A 21,001-nucleotide genomic window follows, 5' to 3' on the forward strand; every position below is an offset into this window, starting at 1 on the left:
TCCACTGTAAGAAATAGTCCCTCCAAAAATACTTTTTTGGATGTCTGACACTCAATATACAAAACAAGGATGATCTTCTCTGAGGCTGTATGGCAACATGAATTACTACATTAGTAACTGGCAGCTGGGACAGTGTGTGGTGGGAAGTTTACTGTAGTGGGAGGCCAGCTGTACACTCTTTCCCAGATTCAGGTCTCTCCCACAAAGTACTCTTGGGGTGCATATATCTGGGTCTTCTTCTGCAAGCAATTACAGCATGCTCTGGGAACCTTACCAGCTCCCAAACATTACTAATATTCATTTTTTTATCACAGAGAGTGAGGGAACTGAAGCAACCACTCTGCACTACCCAGAAGGTGAGTAAAAGGGACTAGAGAGATGACCTTGGCCTAAGACTCTGCCTCGCTTACCCCAGCTTTTCCAGATGATGATCTTGCCCAGTTTGGAATACCTGGGAGGGAAAACATGTGCATCCAATGAGGCTATTCTCTTCTCAGGAGCTTCAGAAAAAGGCAGTGAGTGTGAAATTGTCAGAGGCACCCTTCAGACCCACCCTCAATCAACTTGTGTTTCTCTCTCTGTAGTTGTCACCCACATAGGAACAACGTTGACACCGCCTGTGCAGCACCTCATCACACAGACACAGTCCAGCCCTGCCACATCCACCAGCAGCACCTCTGTCCCGAGAGAGACCAGCCCTGCCACCAGTCCAGAAGTTCCACTGACAAGGACTTTTCCAAGCTCTTTCCCTGTCACCTCAGCCTCGTCTGCTTCTTCCCCCTTCTCAACCCAGCTGGGAACATCAAACCCTGGTAAGGCTCCTTCCTGCTGCTCTGCCTGCTTCTTCCAGCTCCCACCATTCTCTCCTAAGCAGCACATCCCACAAAGGCCTCAGTTTCGGTATTCATTCTCAATTCCACCAGCTATTGCCATGGGACACCGGCAGGCCCTGGGCCTGACCCACACATGACCATGACTGTATCCTCCTCCCTGCAACTTCAGGGCTTTGGCTCTGGGGCACAGGCCTCGGTGAGGGTTCAGCCATCCATGAGTTCCTGCCCTACAGATACCAATCAGACACAAGCCAAAATACATCCCTCTTCTTACAGTGCTGCCCTGAGAATGCACAGTGGGGCAAGGGTGAACAAAAGGCAGGGAAACTGGAAACGCATCTCCAGTTTACAGCTCAGGACAGTCTTGAGTGAGAGGGCATAACCCAAGGCATCATCTCCTGCCAAAGGATGCCCAGGCCCTGGCACACCCATGAAAAGTGCAGTTCATCAAATATGAGCTCATGGACCAATGCCAACCCCAAGTGCAAGACTCACCAGTGGCGGGTGGGCAAGAAAGAGTACACTCAACTCCAGGCTAGAATTCTTTCACTTAGACCCACGTACCAGAGTTGTCTTAGTCTTGATGCTCCTTGGGGAGATGCCACAAAATGCTTTGCCTAGAATCTTTCCCAAGACTCAATCGTTCTTTTCTCTCATCCCTTTCTTTGTAGCAAGGGAGCCAACCAGAGCTAAGACACCTACTAAAGTAGTAACAGGTGAGTGCTCTGGTCATGAAAGAGATAAGAGTCGTCCCCAGCCAAAACATCCATATCCGTTCAGTAGCCACAGCCCACCCATGGATCCCTCCCAGAAGAGGCTGCAGCAAGCCAATTTTAAACAACCAAAAATAACCTTTCCCCAATCAAATGTTCCAGGAAGAAGGAAATTATATAAATTAGTAGGGGTCAATCTTAAAAATACTCATCGCCAAGCACTTCCAAAACAGAAGCACGACAGGATGGAACATATTTAGGATTATAGAAACAACATTACTGGAAAAAAAACCAACCAAAACCAACCACAGTTGGTGGCCACACATCCTGACGCATAACTGAGCAAAAAACAACCAAAAGAGAAGAGTCACTATCACACACTTCCCCATAACCCAAGTATATACACCAGACCTGTGCTTTTCTCCTGACAGCCTTCACCCAGGAGCCGTCAGCTCTGCCACACGCTGTGACACCTGTGACCACAGAGAAGACCTCAGCTGCCACCTCCATCAGCAGCACCTCCAAAACCTCTGTCCCCACAGGGAGCAGCCCACCAAGCAGCACAGAAGCCCCTCTGGAAACAGCCTCTCCACATCCCAGCTCTCCGGCTGCCCCCAGCAGCCCGCTCAGCACCCGGCTGCCACCCACTGCCACCACTTCCCCAGTGTCCTCCTCAGCAGCTCCAGGCACCAGCCCCAGGCCCACACCTACAACCCTGAGGCCCAAGCCCTCTTCCCCAACAACCAGTGCAGCCAAGGAGTCTCCTGTAACAGAGTCCTCTGCACCCACCACAGCCAAAACCAGCACACTGCCATCTCCTGCTTCTTCTCCTTCCTCAACGGTGTCCTCAACATGGCTCAGCTCCTCACAGCCAGGTGAAACTCTCTCTTACGTGTCCTGGTGCTTCCCCCTGCTCTCCCTGTTCTCTTCTTCATTTCTAGCAGAGCAGGTTGCTTTTGCTGTTCTTTTCGTCTTTGGTTTCCAGTCCCATTTCTTTTGGCATCATCATGGTGGTATGGCCCTGGGAAAAGATCACCTCCGTGTATCCTGGCCTGCCATTCTTGGTGGGGCAGTCCCTACACATTTCCTATTCCTTGAAGGGACGTGCACATTCAGAAGGGGCCGGGAAGAGGCAGAGAGATCTTGCCCCTAGGAGGACACCCTGTCCGTTTCTTCCCATTTAAGGAGAAAGTAAGCAGCAACTTGTGGACAGGACACAGTCCTACTCCTCCCTCAAACTTAGGAATATTCATGGGACGTACAGGAATTCAGGTTTTCCTTATGCCTGCAGTCTGCTGCTTTGGCCAGCCTTCTTTGCTTTCCTCTTTGCCCTCATCTTCATCTGACCTGTGCTTTTCTCCTGACAGCCTTCACCCAGGAACAGTCAGCTCTGCCACACGCTGTGACACCTGTGACCACAGAGAAGACCTCAGCTGCCACCTCCATCAGCAGCACCTCCAAGACCTCTGTCCCCACAGGGAGCAGCCCACCAAGCAGCACAGAAGCCCCTCTGGAAACGGCCTCTCCACATCCCAGCTCTCCGGCTGCCCCCAGCAGCCCGCTCAGCACCCGGCTGCCACCCACTGCCACCACTTCCCCAGTGTCCTCCTCAGCAGCTCCAGGCACCAGCCCCAGGCCCACACCTACAACCCTGAGGCCCAAGCCCTCTTCCCCAACAACCAGTGCAGCCAAGGAGTCTCCTGTAACAGAGTCCTCTGCACCCACCACAGCCAAAACCAGCACACTGCCATCTCCTGCTTCTTCTCCTTCCTCAACGGTGTCCTCAACATGGCTCAGCTCCTCACAGCCAGGTAAGGCTGCTTTCGACCCATCCTCATGCTTCCTCCTGCTCCCCCTTTCCCACTCATTCTTTTCCAGCCACAGATGTGGCTAGCACAATTGTTTTTGCTCCCCATTCTCCCTTCTTTCTCCTTTGGAACGCTGGTATGGCATTACTTTGTTATGGCTCTGGGACACTGGTCACTCCCAGGGAGCCTTGCCTGTCATAAAGGAGACTGACCTTATCTCAGCCTACTTATTGAATGGAGATGTGCATATCCACACGGAGCCAGGGAGCTCTTCTAAGAACAGGTACTGGGCTCTTCCCTGTTGGAAGCTCCTGTGTCCTTTTCCTCCTTAATCACACAGAAACCAGACAGCAGTTTGTGGACACGACTCACAAACACAGCCGCCTTTTTTTTCCAGAGCGACTCACTGCAGCATTCAATTTTAGCTGGCATCTCCAATCTGAGTCCTCTGACCACTTCCATTTCCTACGATTGCGTTCCTCCTCAACTGAATTGTGCTTTTCCTCCTGACAGCCTTCACCCAGGAGCCGTCAGCTCTGCCACACGCTGTGACACCTGTGACCACAGAGAAGACCTCAGCTGCCACCTCCATCAGCAGCACCTCCAAAACCTCTGTCCCCACAGGGAGCAGCCCACCAAGCAGCACAGAAGCCCCTCTGGAAACAGCCTCTCCACATCCCAGCTCTCCGGCTGCCCCCAGCAGCCCGCTCAGCACCCGGCTGCCACCCACTGCCACCACTTCCCCAGTGTCCTCCTCAGCAGCTCCAGGCACCAGCCCCAGGCCCACACCTACAACCCTGAGGCCCAAGCCCTCTTCCCCAACAACCAGTGCAGCCAAGGAGTCTCCTGTAACAGAGTCCTCTGCACCCACCACAGCCAAAACCAGCACACTGCCATCTCCTGCTTCTTCTCCTTCCTCAACGGTGTCCTCAACATGGCTCAGCTCCTCACAGCCAGGTGAAACTCTCTCTTACGTGTCTTGGTGCTTCCCCCTGCTCTCCCTGTTCTCTTCTTCATTTCTAGCAGAGCAGGTTGCTTTTGCTGTTCTTTTCGTCTTTGGTTTCCAGTCCCATTTCTTTTGGCATCATCATGGTGGTATGGCCCTGGGAAAAGATCACCTCCGTGTATCCTGGCCTGCCATTCTTGGTGGGGCAGTCCCTACACATTTCCTATTCCTTGAAGGGACGTGCACATTCAGAAGGGGCCGGGAAGAGGCAGAGAGATCTTGCCCCTAGGAGGACACCCTGTCCGTTTCTTCCCATTTAAGGAGAAAGTAAGCAGCAACTTGTGGACAGGACACAGTCCTATTCCTCCCTCAAACTTAGGAATATTCATGGAACGTACAGGAATTCAGGTTTTCCTTATGCCTGCAGTCTGCTGCTTTGGCCAGCCTTCTTTGCTTTCCTCTTTGCCCTCATCTTCATCTGACCTGTGCTTTTCTCCTGACAGCCTTCACCCAGGAACAGTCAGCTCTGCCACACGCTGTGACACCTGTGACCACAGAGAAGACCTCAGCTGCCACCTCCATCAGCAGCACCTCCAAGACCTCTGTCCCCACAGGGAGCAGCCCACCAAGCAGCACAGAAGCCCCTCTGGAAACGGCCTCTCCACATCCCAGCTCTCCGGCTGCCCCCAGCAGCCCGCTCAGCACCCGGCTGCCACCCACTGCCACCACTTCCCCAGTGTCCTCCTCAGCAGCTCCAGGCACCAGCCCCAGGCCCACACCTACAACCCTGAGGCCCAAGCCCTCTTCCCCAACAACCAGTGCAGCCAAGGAGTCTCCTGTAACAGAGTCCTCTGCACCCACCACAGCCAAAACCAGCACACTGCCATCTCCTGCTTCTTCTCCTTCCTCAACGGTGTCCTCAACATGGCTCAGCTCCTCACAGCCAGGTAAGGCTGCTTTCGACCCATCCTCATGCTTCCTCCTGCTCCCCCTTTCCCACTCATTCTTTTCCAGCCACAGATGTGGCTAGCACAATTGTTTTTGCTCCCCATTCTCCCTTCTTTCTCCTTTGGAACGCTGGTATGGCATTACTTTGTTATGGCTCTGGGACACTGGTCACTCCCAGGGAGCCTTGCCTGTCATAAAGGAGACTGACCTTATCTCAGCCTACTTATTGAATGGAGATGTGCATATCCACACGGAGCCAGGGAGCTCTTCTAAGAACAGGTACTGGGCTCTTCCCTGTTGGAAGCTCCTGTGTCCTTTTCCTCCTTAATCACACAGAAACCAGACAGCAGTTTGTGGACACGACTCACAAACACAGCCGCCTTTTTTTTCCAGAGCGACTCACTGCAGCATTCAATTTTAGCTGGCATCTCCAATCTGAGTCCTCTGACCACTTCCATTTCCTACGATTGCGTTCCTCCTCAACTGAATTGTGCTTTTCTCCTGACAGCCTTCACCCAGGAGCCGTCAGCTCTGCCACACGCTGTGACACCTGTGACCACAGAGAAGACCTCAGCTGCCACCTCCATCAGCAGCACCTCCAAAACCTCTGTCCCCACAGGGAGCAGCCCACCAAGCAGCACAGAAGCCCCTCTGGAAACAGCCTCTCCACATCCCAGCTCTCCGGCTGCCCCCAGCAGCCCGCTCAGCACCCGGCTGCCACCCACTGCCACCACTTCCCCAGTGTCCTCCTCAGCAGCTCCAGGCACCAGCCCCAGGCCCACACCTACAACCCTGAGGCCCAAGCCCTCTTCCCCAACAACCAGTGCAGCCAAGGAGTCTCCTGTAACAGAGTCCTCTGCACCCACCACAGCCAAAACCAGCACACTGCCATCTCCTGCTTCTTCTCCTTCCTCAACGGTGTCCTCAACATGGCTCAGCTCCTCACAGCCAGGTGAAACTCTCTCTTACGTGTCCTGGTGCTTCCCCCTGCTCTCCCTGTTCTCTTCTTCATTTCTAGCAGAGCAGGTTGCTTTTGCTGTTCTTTTCGTCTTTGGTTTCCAGTCCCATTTCTTTTGGCATCATCATGGTGGTATGGCCCTGGGAAAAGATCACCTCCGTGTATCCTGGCCTGCCATTCTTGGTGGGGCAGTCCCTACACATTTCCTATTCCTTGAAGGGACGTGCACATTCAGAAGGGGCCGGGAAGAGGCAGAGAGATCTTGCCCCTAGGAGGACACCCTGTCCGTTTCTTCCCATTTAAGGAGAAAGTAAGCAGCAACTTGTGGACAGGACACAGTCCTATTCCTCCCTCAAACTTAGGAATATTCATGGAACGTACAGGAATTCAGGTTTTCCTTATGCCTGCAGTCTGCTGCTTTGGCCAGCCTTCTTTGCTTTCCTCTTTGCCCTCATCTTCATCTGACCTGTGCTTTTCTCCTGACAGCCTTCACCCAGGAACAGTCAGCTCTGCCACACGCTGTGACACCTGTGACCACAGAGAAGACCTCAGCTGCCACCTCCATCAGCAGCACCTCCAAGACCTCTGTCCCCACAGGGAGCAGCCCACCAAGCAGCACAGAAGCCCCTCTGGAAACGGCCTCTCCACATCCCAGCTCTCCGGCTGCCCCCAGCAGCCCGCTCAGCACCCGGCTGCCACCCACTGCCACCACTTCCCCAGTGTCCTCCTCAGCAGCTCCAGGCACCAGCCCCAGGCCCACACCTACAACCCTGAGGCCCAAGCCCTCTTCCCCAACAACCAGTGCAGCCAAGGAGTCTCCTGTAACAGAGTCCTCTGCACCCACCACAGCCAAAACCAGCACACTGCCATCTCCTGCTTCTTCTCCTTCCTCAACGGTGTCCTCAACATGGCTCAGCTCCTCACAGCCAGGTAAGGCTGCTTTCGACCCATCCTCATGCTTCCTCCTGCTCCCCCTTTCCCACTCATTCTTTTCCAGCCACAGATGTGGCTAGCACAATTGTTTTTGCTCCCCATTCTCCCTTCTTTCTCCTTTGGAACGCTGGTATGGCATTACTTTGTTATGGCTCTGGGACACTGGTCACTCCCAGGGAGCCTTGCCTGTCATAAAGGAGACTGACCTTATCTCAGCCTACTTATTGAATGGAGATGTGCATATCCACACGGAGCCAGGGAGCTCTTCTAAGAACAGGTACTGGGCTCTTCCCTGTTGGAAGCTCCTGTGTCCTTTTCCTCCTTAATCACACAGAAACCAGACAGCAGTTTGTGGACACGACTCACAAACACAGCCGCCTTTTTTTTCCAGAGCGACTCACTGCAGCATTCAATTTTAGCTGGCATCTCCAATCTGAGTCCTCTGACCACTTCCATTTCCTACGATTGCGTTCCTCCTCAACTGAATTGTGCTTTTCTCCTGACAGCCTTCACCCAGGAGCCGTCAGCTCTGCCACACGCTGTGACACCTGTGACCACAGAGAAGACCTCAGCTGCCACCTCCATCAGCAGCACCTCCAAAACCTCTGTCCCCACAGGGAGCAGCCCACCAAGCAGCACAGAAGCCCCTCTGGAAACAGCCTCTCCACATCCCAGCTCTCCGGCTGCCCCCAGCAGCCCGCTCAGCACCCGGCTGCCACCCACTGCCACCACTTCCCCAGTGTCCTCCTCAGCAGCTCCAGGCACCAGCCCCAGGCCCACACCTACAACCCTGAGGCCCAAGCCCTCTTCCCCAACAACCAGTGCAGCCAAGGAGTCTCCTGTAACAGAGTCCTCTGCACCCACCACAGCCAAAACCAGCACACTGCCATCTCCTGCTTCTTCTCCTTCCTCAACGGTGTCCTCAACATGGCTCAGCTCCTCACAGCCAGGTGAAACTCTCTCTTACGTGTCTTGGTGCTTCCCCCTGCTCTCCCTGTTCTCTTCTTCATTTCTAGCAGAGCAGGTTGCTTTTGCTGTTCTTTTCGTCTTTGGTTTCCAGTCCCATTTCTTTTGGCATCATCATGGTGGTATGGCCCTGGGAAAAGATCACCTCCGTGTATCCTGGCCTGCCATTCTTGGTGGGGCAGTCCCTACACATTTCCTATTCCTTGAAGGGACGTGCACATTCAGAAGGGGCCGGGAAGAGGCAGAGAGATCTTGCCCCTAGGAGGACACCCTGTCCGTTTCTTCCCATTTAAGGAGAAAGTAAGCAGCAACTTGTGGACAGGACACAGTCCTATTCCTCCCTCAAACTTAGGAATATTCATGGAACGTACAGGAATTCAGGTTTTCCTTATGCCTGCAGTCTGCTGCTTTGGCCAGCCTTCTTTGCTTTCCTCTTTGCCCTCATCTTCATCTGACCTGTGCTTTTCTCCTGACAGCCTTCACCCAGGAACAGTCAGCTCTGCCACACGCTGTGACACCTGTGACCACAGAGAAGACCTCAGCTGCCACCTCCATCAGCAGCACCTCCAAGACCTCTGTCCCCACAGGGAGCAGCCCACCAAGCAGCACAGAAGCCCCTCTGGAAACGGCCTCTCCACATCCCAGCTCTCCGGCTGCCCCCAGCAGCCCGCTCAGCACCCGGCTGCCACCCACTGCCACCACTTCCCCAGTGTCCTCCTCAGCAGCTCCAGGCACCAGCCCCAGGCCCACACCTACAACCCTGAGGCCCAAGCCCTCTTCCCCAACAACCAGTGCAGCCAAGGAGTCTCCTGTAACAGAGTCCTCTGCACCCACCACAGCCAAAACCAGCACACTGCCATCTCCTGCTTCTTCTCCTTCCTCAACGGTGTCCTCAACATGGCTCAGCTCCTCACAGCCAGGTAAGGCTGCTTTCGACCCATCCTCATGCTTCCTCCTGCTCCCCCTTTCCCACTCATTCTTTTCCAGCCACAGATGTGGCTAGCACAATTGTTTTTGCTCCCCATTCTCCCTTCTTTCTCCTTTGGAACGCTGGTATGGCATTACTTTGTTATGGCTCTGGGACACTGGTCACTCCCAGGGAGCCTTGCCTGTCATAAAGGAGACTGACCTTATCTCAGCCTACTTATTGAATGGAGATGTGCATATCCACACGGAGCCAGGGAGCTCTTCTAAGAACAGGTACTGGGCTCTTCCCTGTTGGAAGCTCCTGTGTCCTTTTCCTCCTTAATCACACAGAAACCAGACAGCAGTTTGTGGACACGACTCACAAACACAGCCGCCTTTTTTTTCCAGAGCGACTCACTGCAGCATTCAATTTTAGCTGGCATCTCCAATCTGAGTCCTCTGACCACTTCCATTTCCTACGATTGCGTTCCTCCTCAACTGAATTGTGCTTTTCTCCTGACAGCCTTCACCCAGGAGCCGTCAGCTCTGCCACACGCTGTGACACCTGTGACCACAGAGAAGACCTCAGCTGCCACCTCCATCAGCAGCACCTCCAAAACCTCTGTCCCCACAGGGAGCAGCCCACCAAGCAGCACAGAAGCCCCTCTGGAAACAGCCTCTCCACATCCCAGCTCTCCGGCTGCCCCCAGCAGCCCGCTCAGCACCCGGCTGCCACCCACTGCCACCACTTCCCCAGTGTCCTCCTCAGCAGCTCCAGGCACCAGCCCCAGGCCCACACCTACAACCCTGAGGCCCAAGCCCTCTTCCCCAACAACCAGTGCAGCCAAGGAGTCTCCTGTAACAGAGTCCTCTGCACCCACCACAGCCAAAACCAGCACACTGCCATCTCCTGCTTCTTCTCCTTCCTCAACGGTGTCCTCAACATGGCTCAGCTCCTCACAGCCAGGTGAAACTCTCTCTTACGTGTCCTGGTGCTTCCCCCTGCTCTCCCTGTTCTCTTCTTCATTTCTAGCAGAGCAGGTTGCTTTTGCTGTTCTTTTCGTCTTTGGTTTCCAGTCCCATTTCTTTTGGCATCATCATGGTGGTATGGCCCTGGGAAAAGATCACCTCCGTGTATCCTGGCCTGCCATTCTTGGTGGGGCAGTCCCTACACATTTCCTATTCCTTGAAGGGACGTGCACATTCAGAAGGGGCCGGGAAGAGGCAGAGAGATCTTGCCCCTAGGAGGACACCCTGTCCGTTTCTTCCCATTTAAGGAGAAAGTAAGCAGCAACTTGTGGACAGGACACAGTCCTATTCCTCCCTCAAACTTAGGAATATTCATGGAACGTACAGGAATTCAGGTTTTCCTTATGCCTGCAGTCTGCTGCTTTGGCCAGCCTTCTTTGCTTTCCTCTTTGCCCTCATCTTCATCTGACCTGTGCTTTTCTCCTGACAGCCTTCACCCAGGAACAGTCAGCTCTGCCACACGCTGTGACACCTGTGACCACAGAGAAGACCTCAGCTGCCACCTCCATCAGCAGCACCTCCAAGACCTCTGTCCCCACAGGGAGCAGCCCACCAAGCAGCACAGAAGCCCCTCTGGAAACGGCCTCTCCACATCCCAGCTCTCCGGCTGCCCCCAGCAGCCCGCTCAGCACCCGGCTGCCACCCACTGCCACCACTTCCCCAGTGTCCTCCTCAGCAGCTCCAGGCACCAGCCCCAGGCCCACACCTACAACCCTGAGGCCCAAGCCCTCTTCCCCAACAACCAGTGCAGCCAAGGAGTCTCCTGTAACAGAGTCCTCTGCACCCACCACAGCCAAAACCAGCACACTGCCATCTCCTGCTTCTTCTCCTTCCTCAACGGTGTCCTCAACATGGCTCAGCTCCTCACAGCCAGGTAAGGCTGCTTTCGACCCATCCTCATGCTTCCTCCTGCTCCCCCTTTCCCACTCATTCTTTTCCAGCCACAGATGTGGCTAGCACAATTGTTTTTGCTCCCCATTCTCCCTTCTTTCTCCTTTGGAACGCTGGTATGGCATTACTTTGTTATGGCTCTGGGACACTGGTCACTCCCAGGGAGCCTTGCCTGTCATAAAGGAGACTGACCTTATCTCAGCCTACTTATTGAATGGAGATGTGCATATCCACACGGAGCCAGGGAGCTTTCTAAGAACAGGTACTGGGCTCTTCCCTGTTGGAAGCTCCTGTGTCCTTTTCCTCCTTAATCACACAGAAACCAGACAGCAGTTTGTGGACACGACTCACAAACACAGCCGCCTTTTTTTTCCAGAGCGACTCACTGCAGCATTCAATTTTAGCTGGCATCTCCAATCTGAGTCCTCTGACCACTTCCATTTCCTACGATTGCGTTCCTCCTCAACTGAATTGTGCTTTTCTCCTGACAGCCTTCACCCAGGAGCCGTCAGCTCTGCCACACGCTGTGACACCTGTGACCACAGAGAAGACCTCAGCTGCCACCTCCATCAGCAGCACCTCCAAAACCTCTGTCCCCACAGGGAGCAGCCCACCAAGCAGCACAGAAGCCCCTCTGGAAACGGCCTCTCCACATCCCAGCTCTCCGGCTGCCCCCAGCAGCCCGCTCAGCACCCGGCTGCCACCCACTGCCACCACTTCCCCAGTCTCCTCCTCAGCAGCTCCAGGCACCAGCCCCAGGCCCACACCTACAACCCTGAGGCCCAAGCCCTCTTCCCCAACAACCAGTGCAGCCAAGGAGTCTCCTGTAACAGAGTCCTCTGCACCCACCACAGCCAAAACCAGCACACTGCCATCTCCTGCTTCTTCTCCTTCCTCAACGGTGTCCTCAACATGGCTCAGCTCCTCACAGCCAGGTGAAACTCTCTCTTACGTGTCTTGGTGCTTCCCCCTGCTCTCCCTGTTCTCTTCTTCATTTCTAGCAGAGCAGGTTGCTTTTCCTGTTCTTTTCGTCTTTGGTTTCCAGTCCCATTTCTTTTGGCATCATCATGGTGGTATGGCCCTGGGAAAAGATCACCTCCGTGTATCCTGGCCTGCCATTCTTGGTGGGGCAGTCCCTACACATTTCCTATTCCTTGAAGGGACGTGCACATTCAGAAGGGGCCGGGAAGAGGCAGAGAGATCTTGCCCCTAGGAGGACACCCTGTCCGTTTCTTCCCATTTAAGGAGAAAGTAAGCAGCAACTTGTGGACAGGACACAGTCCTATTCCTCCCTCAAACTTAGGAATATTCATGGAACGTACAGGAATTCAGGTTTTCCTTATGCCTGCAGTCTGCTGCTTTGGCCAGCCTTCTTTGCTTTCCTCTTTGCCCTCATCTTCATCTGACCTGTGCTTTTCTCCTGACAGCCTTCACCCAGGAACAGTCAGCTCTGCCACACGCTGTGACACCTGTGACCACAGAGAAGACCTCAGCTGCCACCTCCATCAGCAGCACCTCCAAGACCTCTGTCCCCACAGGGAGCAGCCCACCAAGCAGCACAGAAGCCCCTCTGGAAACGGCCTCTCCACATCCCAGCTCTCCGGCTGCCCCCAGCAGCCCGCTCAGCACCCGGCTGCCACCCACTGCCACCACTTCCCCAGTGTCCTCCTCAGCAGCTCCAGGCACCAGCCCCAGGCCCACACCTACAACCCTGAGGCCCAAGCCCTCTTCCCCAACAACCAGTGCAGCCAAGGAGTCTCCTGTAACAGAGTCCTCTGCACCCACCACAGCCAAAACCAGCACACTGCCATCTCCTGCTTCTTCTCCTTCCTCAACGGTGTCCTCAACATGGCTCAGCTCCTCACAGCCAGGTAAGGCTGCTTTCGACCCATCCTCATGCTTCCTCCTGCTCCCCCTTTCCCACTCATTCTTTTCCAGCCACAGATGTGGCTAGCACAATTGTTTTTGCTCCCCATTCTCCCTTCTTTCTCCTTTGGAACGCTGGTATGGCATTACTTTGTTATGGCTCTGGGACACTGGTCACTCCCAGGGAGCCTTGCCTGTCATAAAGGAGACTGACCTTATCTCAGCCTACTTATTGAATGGAGATGTGCATATCCACACGGAGCCAGGGAGCTCTTCTAAGAACAGGTACTGGGCTCTTCCCTGTTGGAAGCTCCTGTGTCCTTTTCCTCCTTAATCACACAGAAACCAGACAGCAGTTTGTGGACACGACTCACAAACACAGCCGCCTTTTTTTTCCAGAGCGACTCACTGCAGCATTCAATTTTAGCTGGCATCTCCAATCTGAGTCCTCTGACCACTTCCATTTCCTACGATTGCGTTCCTCCTCAACTGAATTGTGCTTTTCTCCTGACAGCCTTCACCCAGGAGCCGTCAGCTCTGCCACACGCTGTGACACCTGTGACCACAGAGAAGACCTCAGCTGCCACCTCCATCAGCAGCACCTCCAAAACCTCTGTCCCCACAGGGAGCAGCCCACCAAGCAGCACAGAAGCCCCTCTGGAAACGGCCTCTCCACATCCCAGCTCTCCGGCTGCCCCCAGCAGCCCGCTCAGCACCCGGCTGCCACCCACTGCCACCACTTCCCCAGTGTCCTCCTCAGCAGCTCCAGGCACCAGCCCCAGGCCCACACCTACAACCCTGAGGCCCAAGCCCTCTTCCCCAACAACCAGTGCAGCCAAGGAGTCTCCTGTAACAGAGTCCTCTGCACCCACCACAGCCAAAACCAGCACACTGCCATCTCCTGCTTCTTCTCCTTCCTCAACGGTGTCCTCAACATGGCTCAGCTCCTCACAGCCAGGTGAAACTCTCTCTTACGTGTCTTGGTGCTTCCCCCTGCTCTCCCTGTTCTCTTCTTCATTTCTAGCAGAGCAGGTTGCTTTTCCTGTTCTTTTCGTCTTTGGTTTCCAGTCCCATTTCTTTTGGCATCATCATGGTGGTATGGCCCTGGGAAAAGATCACCTCCGTGTATCCTGGCCTGCCATTCTTGGTGGGGCAGTCCCTACACATTTCCTATTCCTTGAAGGGACGTGCACATTCAGAAGGGGCCGGGAAGAGGCAGAGAGATCTTGCCCCTAGGAGGACACCCTGTCCGTTTCTTCCCATTTAAGGAGAAAGTAAGCAGCAACTTGTGGACAGGACACAGTCCTATTCCTCCCTCAAACTTAGGAATATTCATGGAACGTACAGGAATTCAGGTTTTCCTTATGCCTGCAGTCTGCTGCTTTGGCCAGCCTTCTTTGCTTTCCTCTTTGCCCTCATCTTCATCTGACCTGTGCTTTTCTCCTGACAGCCTTCACCCAGGAACAGTCAGCTCTGCCACACGCTGTGACACCTGTGACCACAGAGAAGACCTCAGCTGCCACCTCCATCAGCAGCACCTCCAAGACCTCTGTCCCCACAGGGAGCAGCCCACCAAGCAGCACAGAAGCCCCTCTGGAAACGGCCTCTCCACATCCCAGCTCTCCGGCTGCCCCCAGCAGCCCGCTCAGCACCCGGCTGCCACCCACTGCCACCACTTCCCCAGTGTCCTCCTCAGCAGCTCCAGGCACCAGCCCCAGGCCCACACCTACAACCCTGAGGCCCAAGCCCTCTTCCCCAACAACCAGTGCAGCCAAGGAGTCTCCTGTAACAGAGTCCTCTGCACCCACCACAGCCAAAACCAGCACACTGCCATCTCCTGCTTCTTCTCCTTCCTCAACGGTGTCCTCAACATGGCTCAGCTCCTCACAGCCAGGTAAGGCTGCTTTCGACCCATCCTCATGCTTCCTCCTGCTCCCCCTTTCCCACTCATTCTTTTCCAGCCACAGATGTGGCTAGCACAATTGTTTTTGCTCCCCATTCTCCCTTCTTTCTCCTTTGGAACGCTGGTATGGCATTACTTTGTTATGGCTCTGGGACACTGGTCACTCCCAGGGAGCCTTGCCTGTCATAAAGGAGACTGACCTTATCTCAGCCTACTTATTGAATGGAGATGTGCATATCCACACGGAGCCAGGGAGCTCTTCTAAGAACAGGTACTGGGCTCTTCCCTGTTGGAAGCTCCTGTGTCCTTTTCCTCCTTAATCACACAGAAACCAGACAGCAGTTTGTGGACACGACTCACAAACACAGCCGCCTTTTTTTTCCAGAGCGACTCACTGCAGCATTCAATTTTAGCTGGCATCTCCAATCTGAGTCCTCTGACCACTTCCATTTCCTACGATTGCGTTCCTCCTCAACTGAATTGTGCTTTTCTCCTGACAGCCTTCACCCAGGAGCCGTCAGCTCTGCCACACGCTGTGACACCTGTGACCACAGAGAAGACCTCAGCTGCCACCTCCATCAGCAGCACCTCCAAAACCTCTGTCCCCACAGGGAGCAGCCCACCAAGCAGCACAGAAGCCCCTCTGGAAACAGCCTCTCCACATCCCAGCTCTCCGGCTGCCCCCAGCAGCCCGCTCAGCACCCGGCTGCCACCCACTGCCACCACTTCCCCAGTGTCCTCCTCAGCAGCTCCAGGCACCAGCCCCAGGCCCACACCTACAACCCTGAGGCCCAAGCCCTCTTCCCCAACAACCAGTGCAGCCAAGGAGTCTCCTGTAACAGAGTCCTCTGCACCCACCACAGCCAAAACCAGCACACTGCCATCTCCTGCTTCTTCTCCTTCCTCAACGGTGTCCTCAACATGGCTCAGCTCCTCACAGCCAGGTGAAACTCTCTCTTACGTGTCTTGGTGCTTCCCCCTGCTCTCCCTGTTCTCTTCTTCATTTCTAGCAGAGCAGGTTGCTTTTGCTGTTCTTTTCGTCTTTGGTTTCCAGTCCCATTTCTTTTGGCATCATCATGGTGGTATGGCCCTGGGAAAAGATCACCTCCGTGTATCCTGGCCTGCCATTCTTGGTGGGGCAGTCCCTACACATTTCCTATTCCTTGAAGGGACGTGCACATTCAGAAGGGGCCGGGAAGAGGCAGAGAGATCTTGCCCCTAGGAGGACACCCTGTCCGTTTCTTCCCATTTAAGGAGAAAGTAAGCAGCAACTTGTGGACAGGACACAGTCCTATTCCTCCCTCAAACTTAGGAATATTCATGGAACGTACAGGAATTCAGGTTTTCCTTATGCCTGCAGTCTGCTGCTTTGGCCAGCCTTCTTTGCTTTCCTCTTTGCCCTCATCTTCATCTGACCTGTGCTTTTCTCCTGACAGCCTTCACCCAGGAACAGTCAGCTCTGCCACACGCTGTGACACCTGTGACCACAGAGAAGACCTCAGCTGCCACCTCCATCAGCAGCACCTCCAAGACCTCTGTCCCCACAGGGAGCAGCCCACCAAGCAGCACAGAAGCCCCTCTGGAAACGGCCTCTCCACATCCCAGCTCTCCGGCTGCCCCCAGCAGCCCGCTCAGCACCCGGCTGCCACCCACTGCCACCACTTCCCCAGTGTCCTCCTCAGCAGCTCCAGGCACCAGCCCCAGGCCCACACCTACAACCCTGAGGCCCAAGCCCTCTTCCCCAACAACCAGTGCAGCCAAGGAGTCTCCTGTAACAGAGTCCTCTGCACCCACCACAGCCAAAACCAGCACACTGCCATCTCCTGCTTCTTCTCCTTCCTCAACGGTGTCCTCAACATGGCTCAGCTCCTCACAGCCAGGTAAGGCTGCTTTCGACCCATCCTCATGCTTCCTCCTGCTCCCCCTTTCCCACTCATTCTTTTCCAGCCACAGATGTGGCTAGCACAATTGTTTTTGCTCCCCATTCTCCCTTCTTTCTCCTTTGGAACGCTGGTATGGCATTACTTTGTTATGGCTCTGGGACACTGGTCACTCCCAGGGAGCCTTGCCTGTCATAAAGGAGACTGACCTTATCTCAGCCTACTTATTGAATGGAGATGTGCATATCCACACGGAGCCAGGGAGCTCTTCTAAGAACAGGTACTGGGCTCTTCCCTGTTGGAAGCTCCTGTGTCCTTTTCCTCCTTAATCACACAGAAACCAGACAGCAGTTTGTGGACACGACTCACAAACACAGCCGCCTTTTTTTTCCAGAGCGACTCACTGCAGCATTCAATTTTAGCTGGCATCTCCAATCTGAGTCCTCTGACCACTTCCATTTCCTACGATTGCGTTCCTCCTCAACTGAATTGTGCTTTTCTCCTGACAGCCTTCACCCAGGAGCCGTCAGCTCTGCCACACGCTGTGACACCTGTGACCACAGAGAAGACCTCAGCTGCCACCTCCATCAGCAGCACCTCCAAAACCTCTGTCCCCACAGGGAGCAGCCCACCAAGCAGCACAGAAGCCCCTCTGGAAACAGCCTCTCCACATCCCAGCTCTCCGGCTGCCCCCAGCAGCCCGCTCAGCACCCGGCTGCCACCCACTGCCACCACTTCCCCAGTGTCCTCCTCAGCAGCTCCAGGCACCAGCCCCAGGCCCACACCTACAACCCTGAGGCCCAAGCCCTCTTCCCCAACAACCAGTGCAGCCAAGGAGTCTCCTGTAACAGAGTCCTCTGCACCCACCACAGCCAAAACCAGCACACTGCCATCTCCTGCTTCTTCTCCTTCCTCAACGGTGTCCTCAACATGGCTCAGCTCCTCACAGCCAGGTGAAACTCTCTCTTACGTGTCCTGGTGCTTCCCCCTGCTCTCCCTGTTCTCTTCTTCATTTCTAGCAGAGCAGGTTGCTTTTGCTGTTCTTTTCGTCTTTGGTTTCCAGTCCCATTTCTTTTGGCATCATCATGGTGGTATGGCCCTGGGAAAAGATCACCTCCGTGTATCCTGGCCTGCCATTCTTGGTGGGGCAGTCCCTACACATTTCCTATTCCTTGAAGGGACGTGCACATTCAGAAGGGGCCGGGAAGAGGCAGAGAGATCTTGCCCCTAGGAGGACACCCTGTCCGTTTCTTCCCATTTAAGGAGAAAGTAAGCAGCAACTTGTGGACAGGACACAGTCCTATTCCTCCCTCAAACTTAGGAATATTCATGGAACGTACAGGAATTCAGGTTTTCCTTATGCCTGCAGTCTGCTGCTTTGGCCAGCCTTCTTTGCTTTCCTCTTTGCCCTCATCTTCATCTGACCTGTGCTTTTCTCCTGACAGCCTTCACCCAGGAACAGTCAGCTCTGCCACACGCTGTGACACCTGTGACCACAGAGAAGACCTCAGCTGCCACCTCCATCAGCAGCACCTCCAAGACCTCTGTCCCCACAGGGAGCAGCCCACCAAGCAGCACAGAAGCCCCTCTGGAAACGGCCTCTCCACATCCCAGCTCTCCGGCTGCCCCCAGCAGCCCGCTCAGCACCCGGCTGCCACCCACTGCCACCACTTCCCCAGTGTCCTCCTCAGCAGCTCCAGGCACCAGCCCCAGGCCCACACCTACAACCCTGAGGCCCAAGCCCTCTTCCCCAACAACCAGTGCAGCCAAGGAGTCTCCTGTAACAGAGTCCTCTGCACCCACCACAGCCAAAACCAGCACACTGCCATCTCCTGCTTCTTCTCCTTCCTCAACGGTGTCCTCAACATGGCTCAGCTCCTCACAGCCAGGTAAGGCTGCTTTCGACCCATCCTCATGCTTCCTCCTGCTCTCCCTTTCCCACTCATTCTTTTCCAGCCACAGATGTGGCTAGCACTATTGTTTTTGCTCCCCACTCTCCCTTCTTTCTCCTTTGGAACGCTGGTATGGCCTTACTTTGTTATGGCTCTGGGACACTGGTCACTCCCAGGGAGCCTTGCCTGTCATAAAGGAGACTGACCTTATCTCAGCCTACTTATTGAATGGAGATGTGCATATCCACACGGAGCCAGGGAGCTCTTCTAAGAACAGGTACTGGGCTCTTCCCTGTTGGAAGCTCCTGTGTCCTTTTCCTCCTTAATCACACAGAAACCAGACAGCAGTTTGTGGACACGACTCACAAACACAGCCGCCTTTTTTTTCCAGAGCGACTCACTGCAGCATTCAATTTTAGCTGGCATCTCCAATCTGAGTCCTCTGACCACTTCCATTTCCTACGATTGCGTTCCTCCTCAACTGAATTGTGCTTTTCTCCTGACAGCCTTCACCCAGGAGCCGTCAGCTCTGCCACACGCTGTGACACCTGTGACCACAGAGAAGACCTCAGCCGCCACCTCCATCAGCAGCACCTCCAAGACCTCTGTCCCCACAGGGAGCAGCCCACCAAGCAGCACAGAAGCCCCTCTGGAAACGGCCTCTCCACATCCCAGCTCTCCGGCTGCCCCCAGCAGCCCGCTCAGCACCCGGCTGCCACCCACTGCCACCACTTCCCCAGTCTCCTCCTCAGCAGCTCCAAGCACCAGCCCCAGGCCCACACCTACAACCCTGAGGCCCAAGCCCTCTTCCCCAACAACCAGTGCAGCCAAGGAGTCTCCTGTAACAGAGTCCTCTGCACCCACCACAGCCAAAACCAGCACACTGCCATCTCCTGCTTCTTCTCCTTCCTCAACGGTGTCCTCAACATGGCTCAGCTCCTCACAGCCAGGTGAAACTCTCTCTTACGTGTCCTGGTGCTTCCCCCTGCTCTCCCTGTTCTCTTCTTCATTTCTAGCAGAGCAGGTTGCTTTTCCTGTTCTTTTCGTCTTTGGTTTCCAGTCCCATTTCTTTTGGCATCATCATGGTGGTATGGCCCTGGGAAAAGATCACCTCCGTGTATCCTGGCCTGCCATTCTTGGTGGGGCAGTCCCTACACATTTCCTATTCCTTGAAGGGACGTGCACATTCAGAAGGGGCTGGGAAGAGGCAGAGAGATCTTGCCCCTAGGAGGACACCCTGTCCGTTTCTTCCCATTTAAGGAGAAAGTAAGCAGCAACTTGTGGACAGGACACAGTCCTACTCCTCCCTCAAACTTAGGAATATTCATGGGACGTACAGGAATTCAGGTTTTCCTTATGCCTGCAGTCTGCTGCTTTGGCCAGCCTTCTTTGCTTTCCTCTTTGCCCTCATCCTCATCTGACCTGTGCTTTTCTCCTGACAGCCTTCACCCAGGAACAGTCAGCTCTGCCACACGCTGTGACACCTGTGACCACAGAGAAGACCTCAGCCGACACCTCCATCAGCAGCACCTCCAAGACCTCTGTCCCCACAGGGAGCAGCCCACCAAGCAGCACAGAAGCCCCTCTGGAAACGGCCTCTCCACATCCCAGCTCTCCGGCTGCCCCCAGCAGCCCGCTCAGCACCCGGCTGCCACCCACTGCCACCACTTCCCCAGTCTCCTCCTCAGCAGCTCCAGGCACCAGCCCCAGGCCCACACCTACAACCCTGAGGCCCAAGCCCTCTTCCCCAACAACCAGTGCAGCCAAGGAGTCTCCTGTAACAGAGTCCTCTGCACCCACCACAGCCAAAACCAGCACACTGCCATCTCCTGCTTCTTCTCCTTCCTCAACGGTGTCCTCAACATGGCTCAGCTCCTCACAGCCAGGTAAGGCTGCTTCCTAGCCCTCCTTCTCCTGCTTGCCTTTTCACTCTTTCCTTTTTTGTGTCACTCTTCCTGTTGTCTTTACGTCCATTATTGCTTTCAAACCATATCCCAGTTTTGCATTTGCGTGGCTTCTTTCCTTCTATTCCTTTGCCTGTGAGCAGCTTGGTTCCGTAGTGATGTCCTCGCCTTTGCACTGGCTCTGCTTGGGACAGAGCTAATTATTTTTCCCAGCAGTTTTCCTGGTTGTTTTAGATGTGAGTCCCAGCCAGTGTTGATGGCACACAAGTGCTTTGGCGATTGCTCAGTATTGCCGTCTGAATGCCTGGACCTCCTCTGTTTGTCATTTTGCCAGCCAGGGAGCTGGCCTTGGGTGGTCATGTTGTCTATCAGGGACACAGCCTGCATAGCTGGCCTAAAGCCAGTGGCCAAGGAAACACTGCATTCCAGATGTGATCATCAGCATGATGATTCATGCTGACCTGTACAGTGGGAGAGTGGGGCTGTTAGTGCCAATGCCATTGATTGGAGACTGGCTGGGTATTGGTGATTTGTGGGATGTGGTGAGTGGCTGCCTTTGCACCTCATAGGTTGATCTTCATTTGGTTTTTAGTTTATTCACTTCTGAAAACTCTCTCTCTCTGGA

At 54.6% G+C, this 21,001-nt stretch overlaps 1 protein-coding gene across 1 annotated transcript; it reads left to right on the plus strand.

Moving 5' to 3' along the window:
- The first annotated feature begins 427 nt into the window (after nt 1-427).
- LOC136363085 (mucin-2-like) lies at nt 428-19,893 on the plus strand. The gene is made up of 22 exons (XM_066322174.1): nt 428-812; nt 1,505-1,549; nt 1,978-2,421; nt 2,914-3,357; nt 3,868-4,311; nt 4,804-5,247; nt 5,757-6,200; nt 6,693-7,136; nt 7,646-8,089; nt 8,582-9,025; nt 9,535-9,978; nt 10,471-10,914; nt 11,423-11,866; nt 12,359-12,802; nt 13,312-13,755; nt 14,248-14,691; nt 15,201-15,644; nt 16,137-16,580; nt 17,090-17,533; nt 18,026-18,469; nt 18,979-19,422; nt 19,733-19,893. The coding sequence occupies exons 1-22, from the start codon at nt 428-430 to the stop codon at nt 19,891-19,893; spliced, it is 9,027 nt and encodes a 3,008-aa protein (XP_066178271.1).
- Nucleotides 19,894-21,001: the final 1,108 nt, after the last annotated feature.

Source organism: Sylvia atricapilla, chromosome 6, assembly GCF_009819655.1.
Source record: "Sylvia atricapilla isolate bSylAtr1 chromosome 6, bSylAtr1.pri, whole genome shotgun sequence".
Lineage (NCBI taxonomy): Eukaryota > Metazoa > Chordata > Aves > Passeriformes > Sylviidae > Sylvia > Sylvia atricapilla.

Bases quoted from the DNA above. Each gene is read 5' to 3' on its own strand.
- LOC136363085 (XM_066322174.1), top strand. From the start codon at position 428: ATGATCTTGCCCAGTTTGGAATACCTGGGAGGGAAAACATGTGCATCC. The intron at 3,358-3,867 runs GTAAGGCTGCTT...TCCTCCTGACAG, and splicing joins GCTCAGCTCCTCACAGCCAG to CCTTCACCCAGGAGCCGTCA. The intron at 17,534-18,025 runs GTGAAACTCTCT...TTCTCCTGACAG, and splicing joins GCTCAGCTCCTCACAGCCAG to CCTTCACCCAGGAACAGTCA.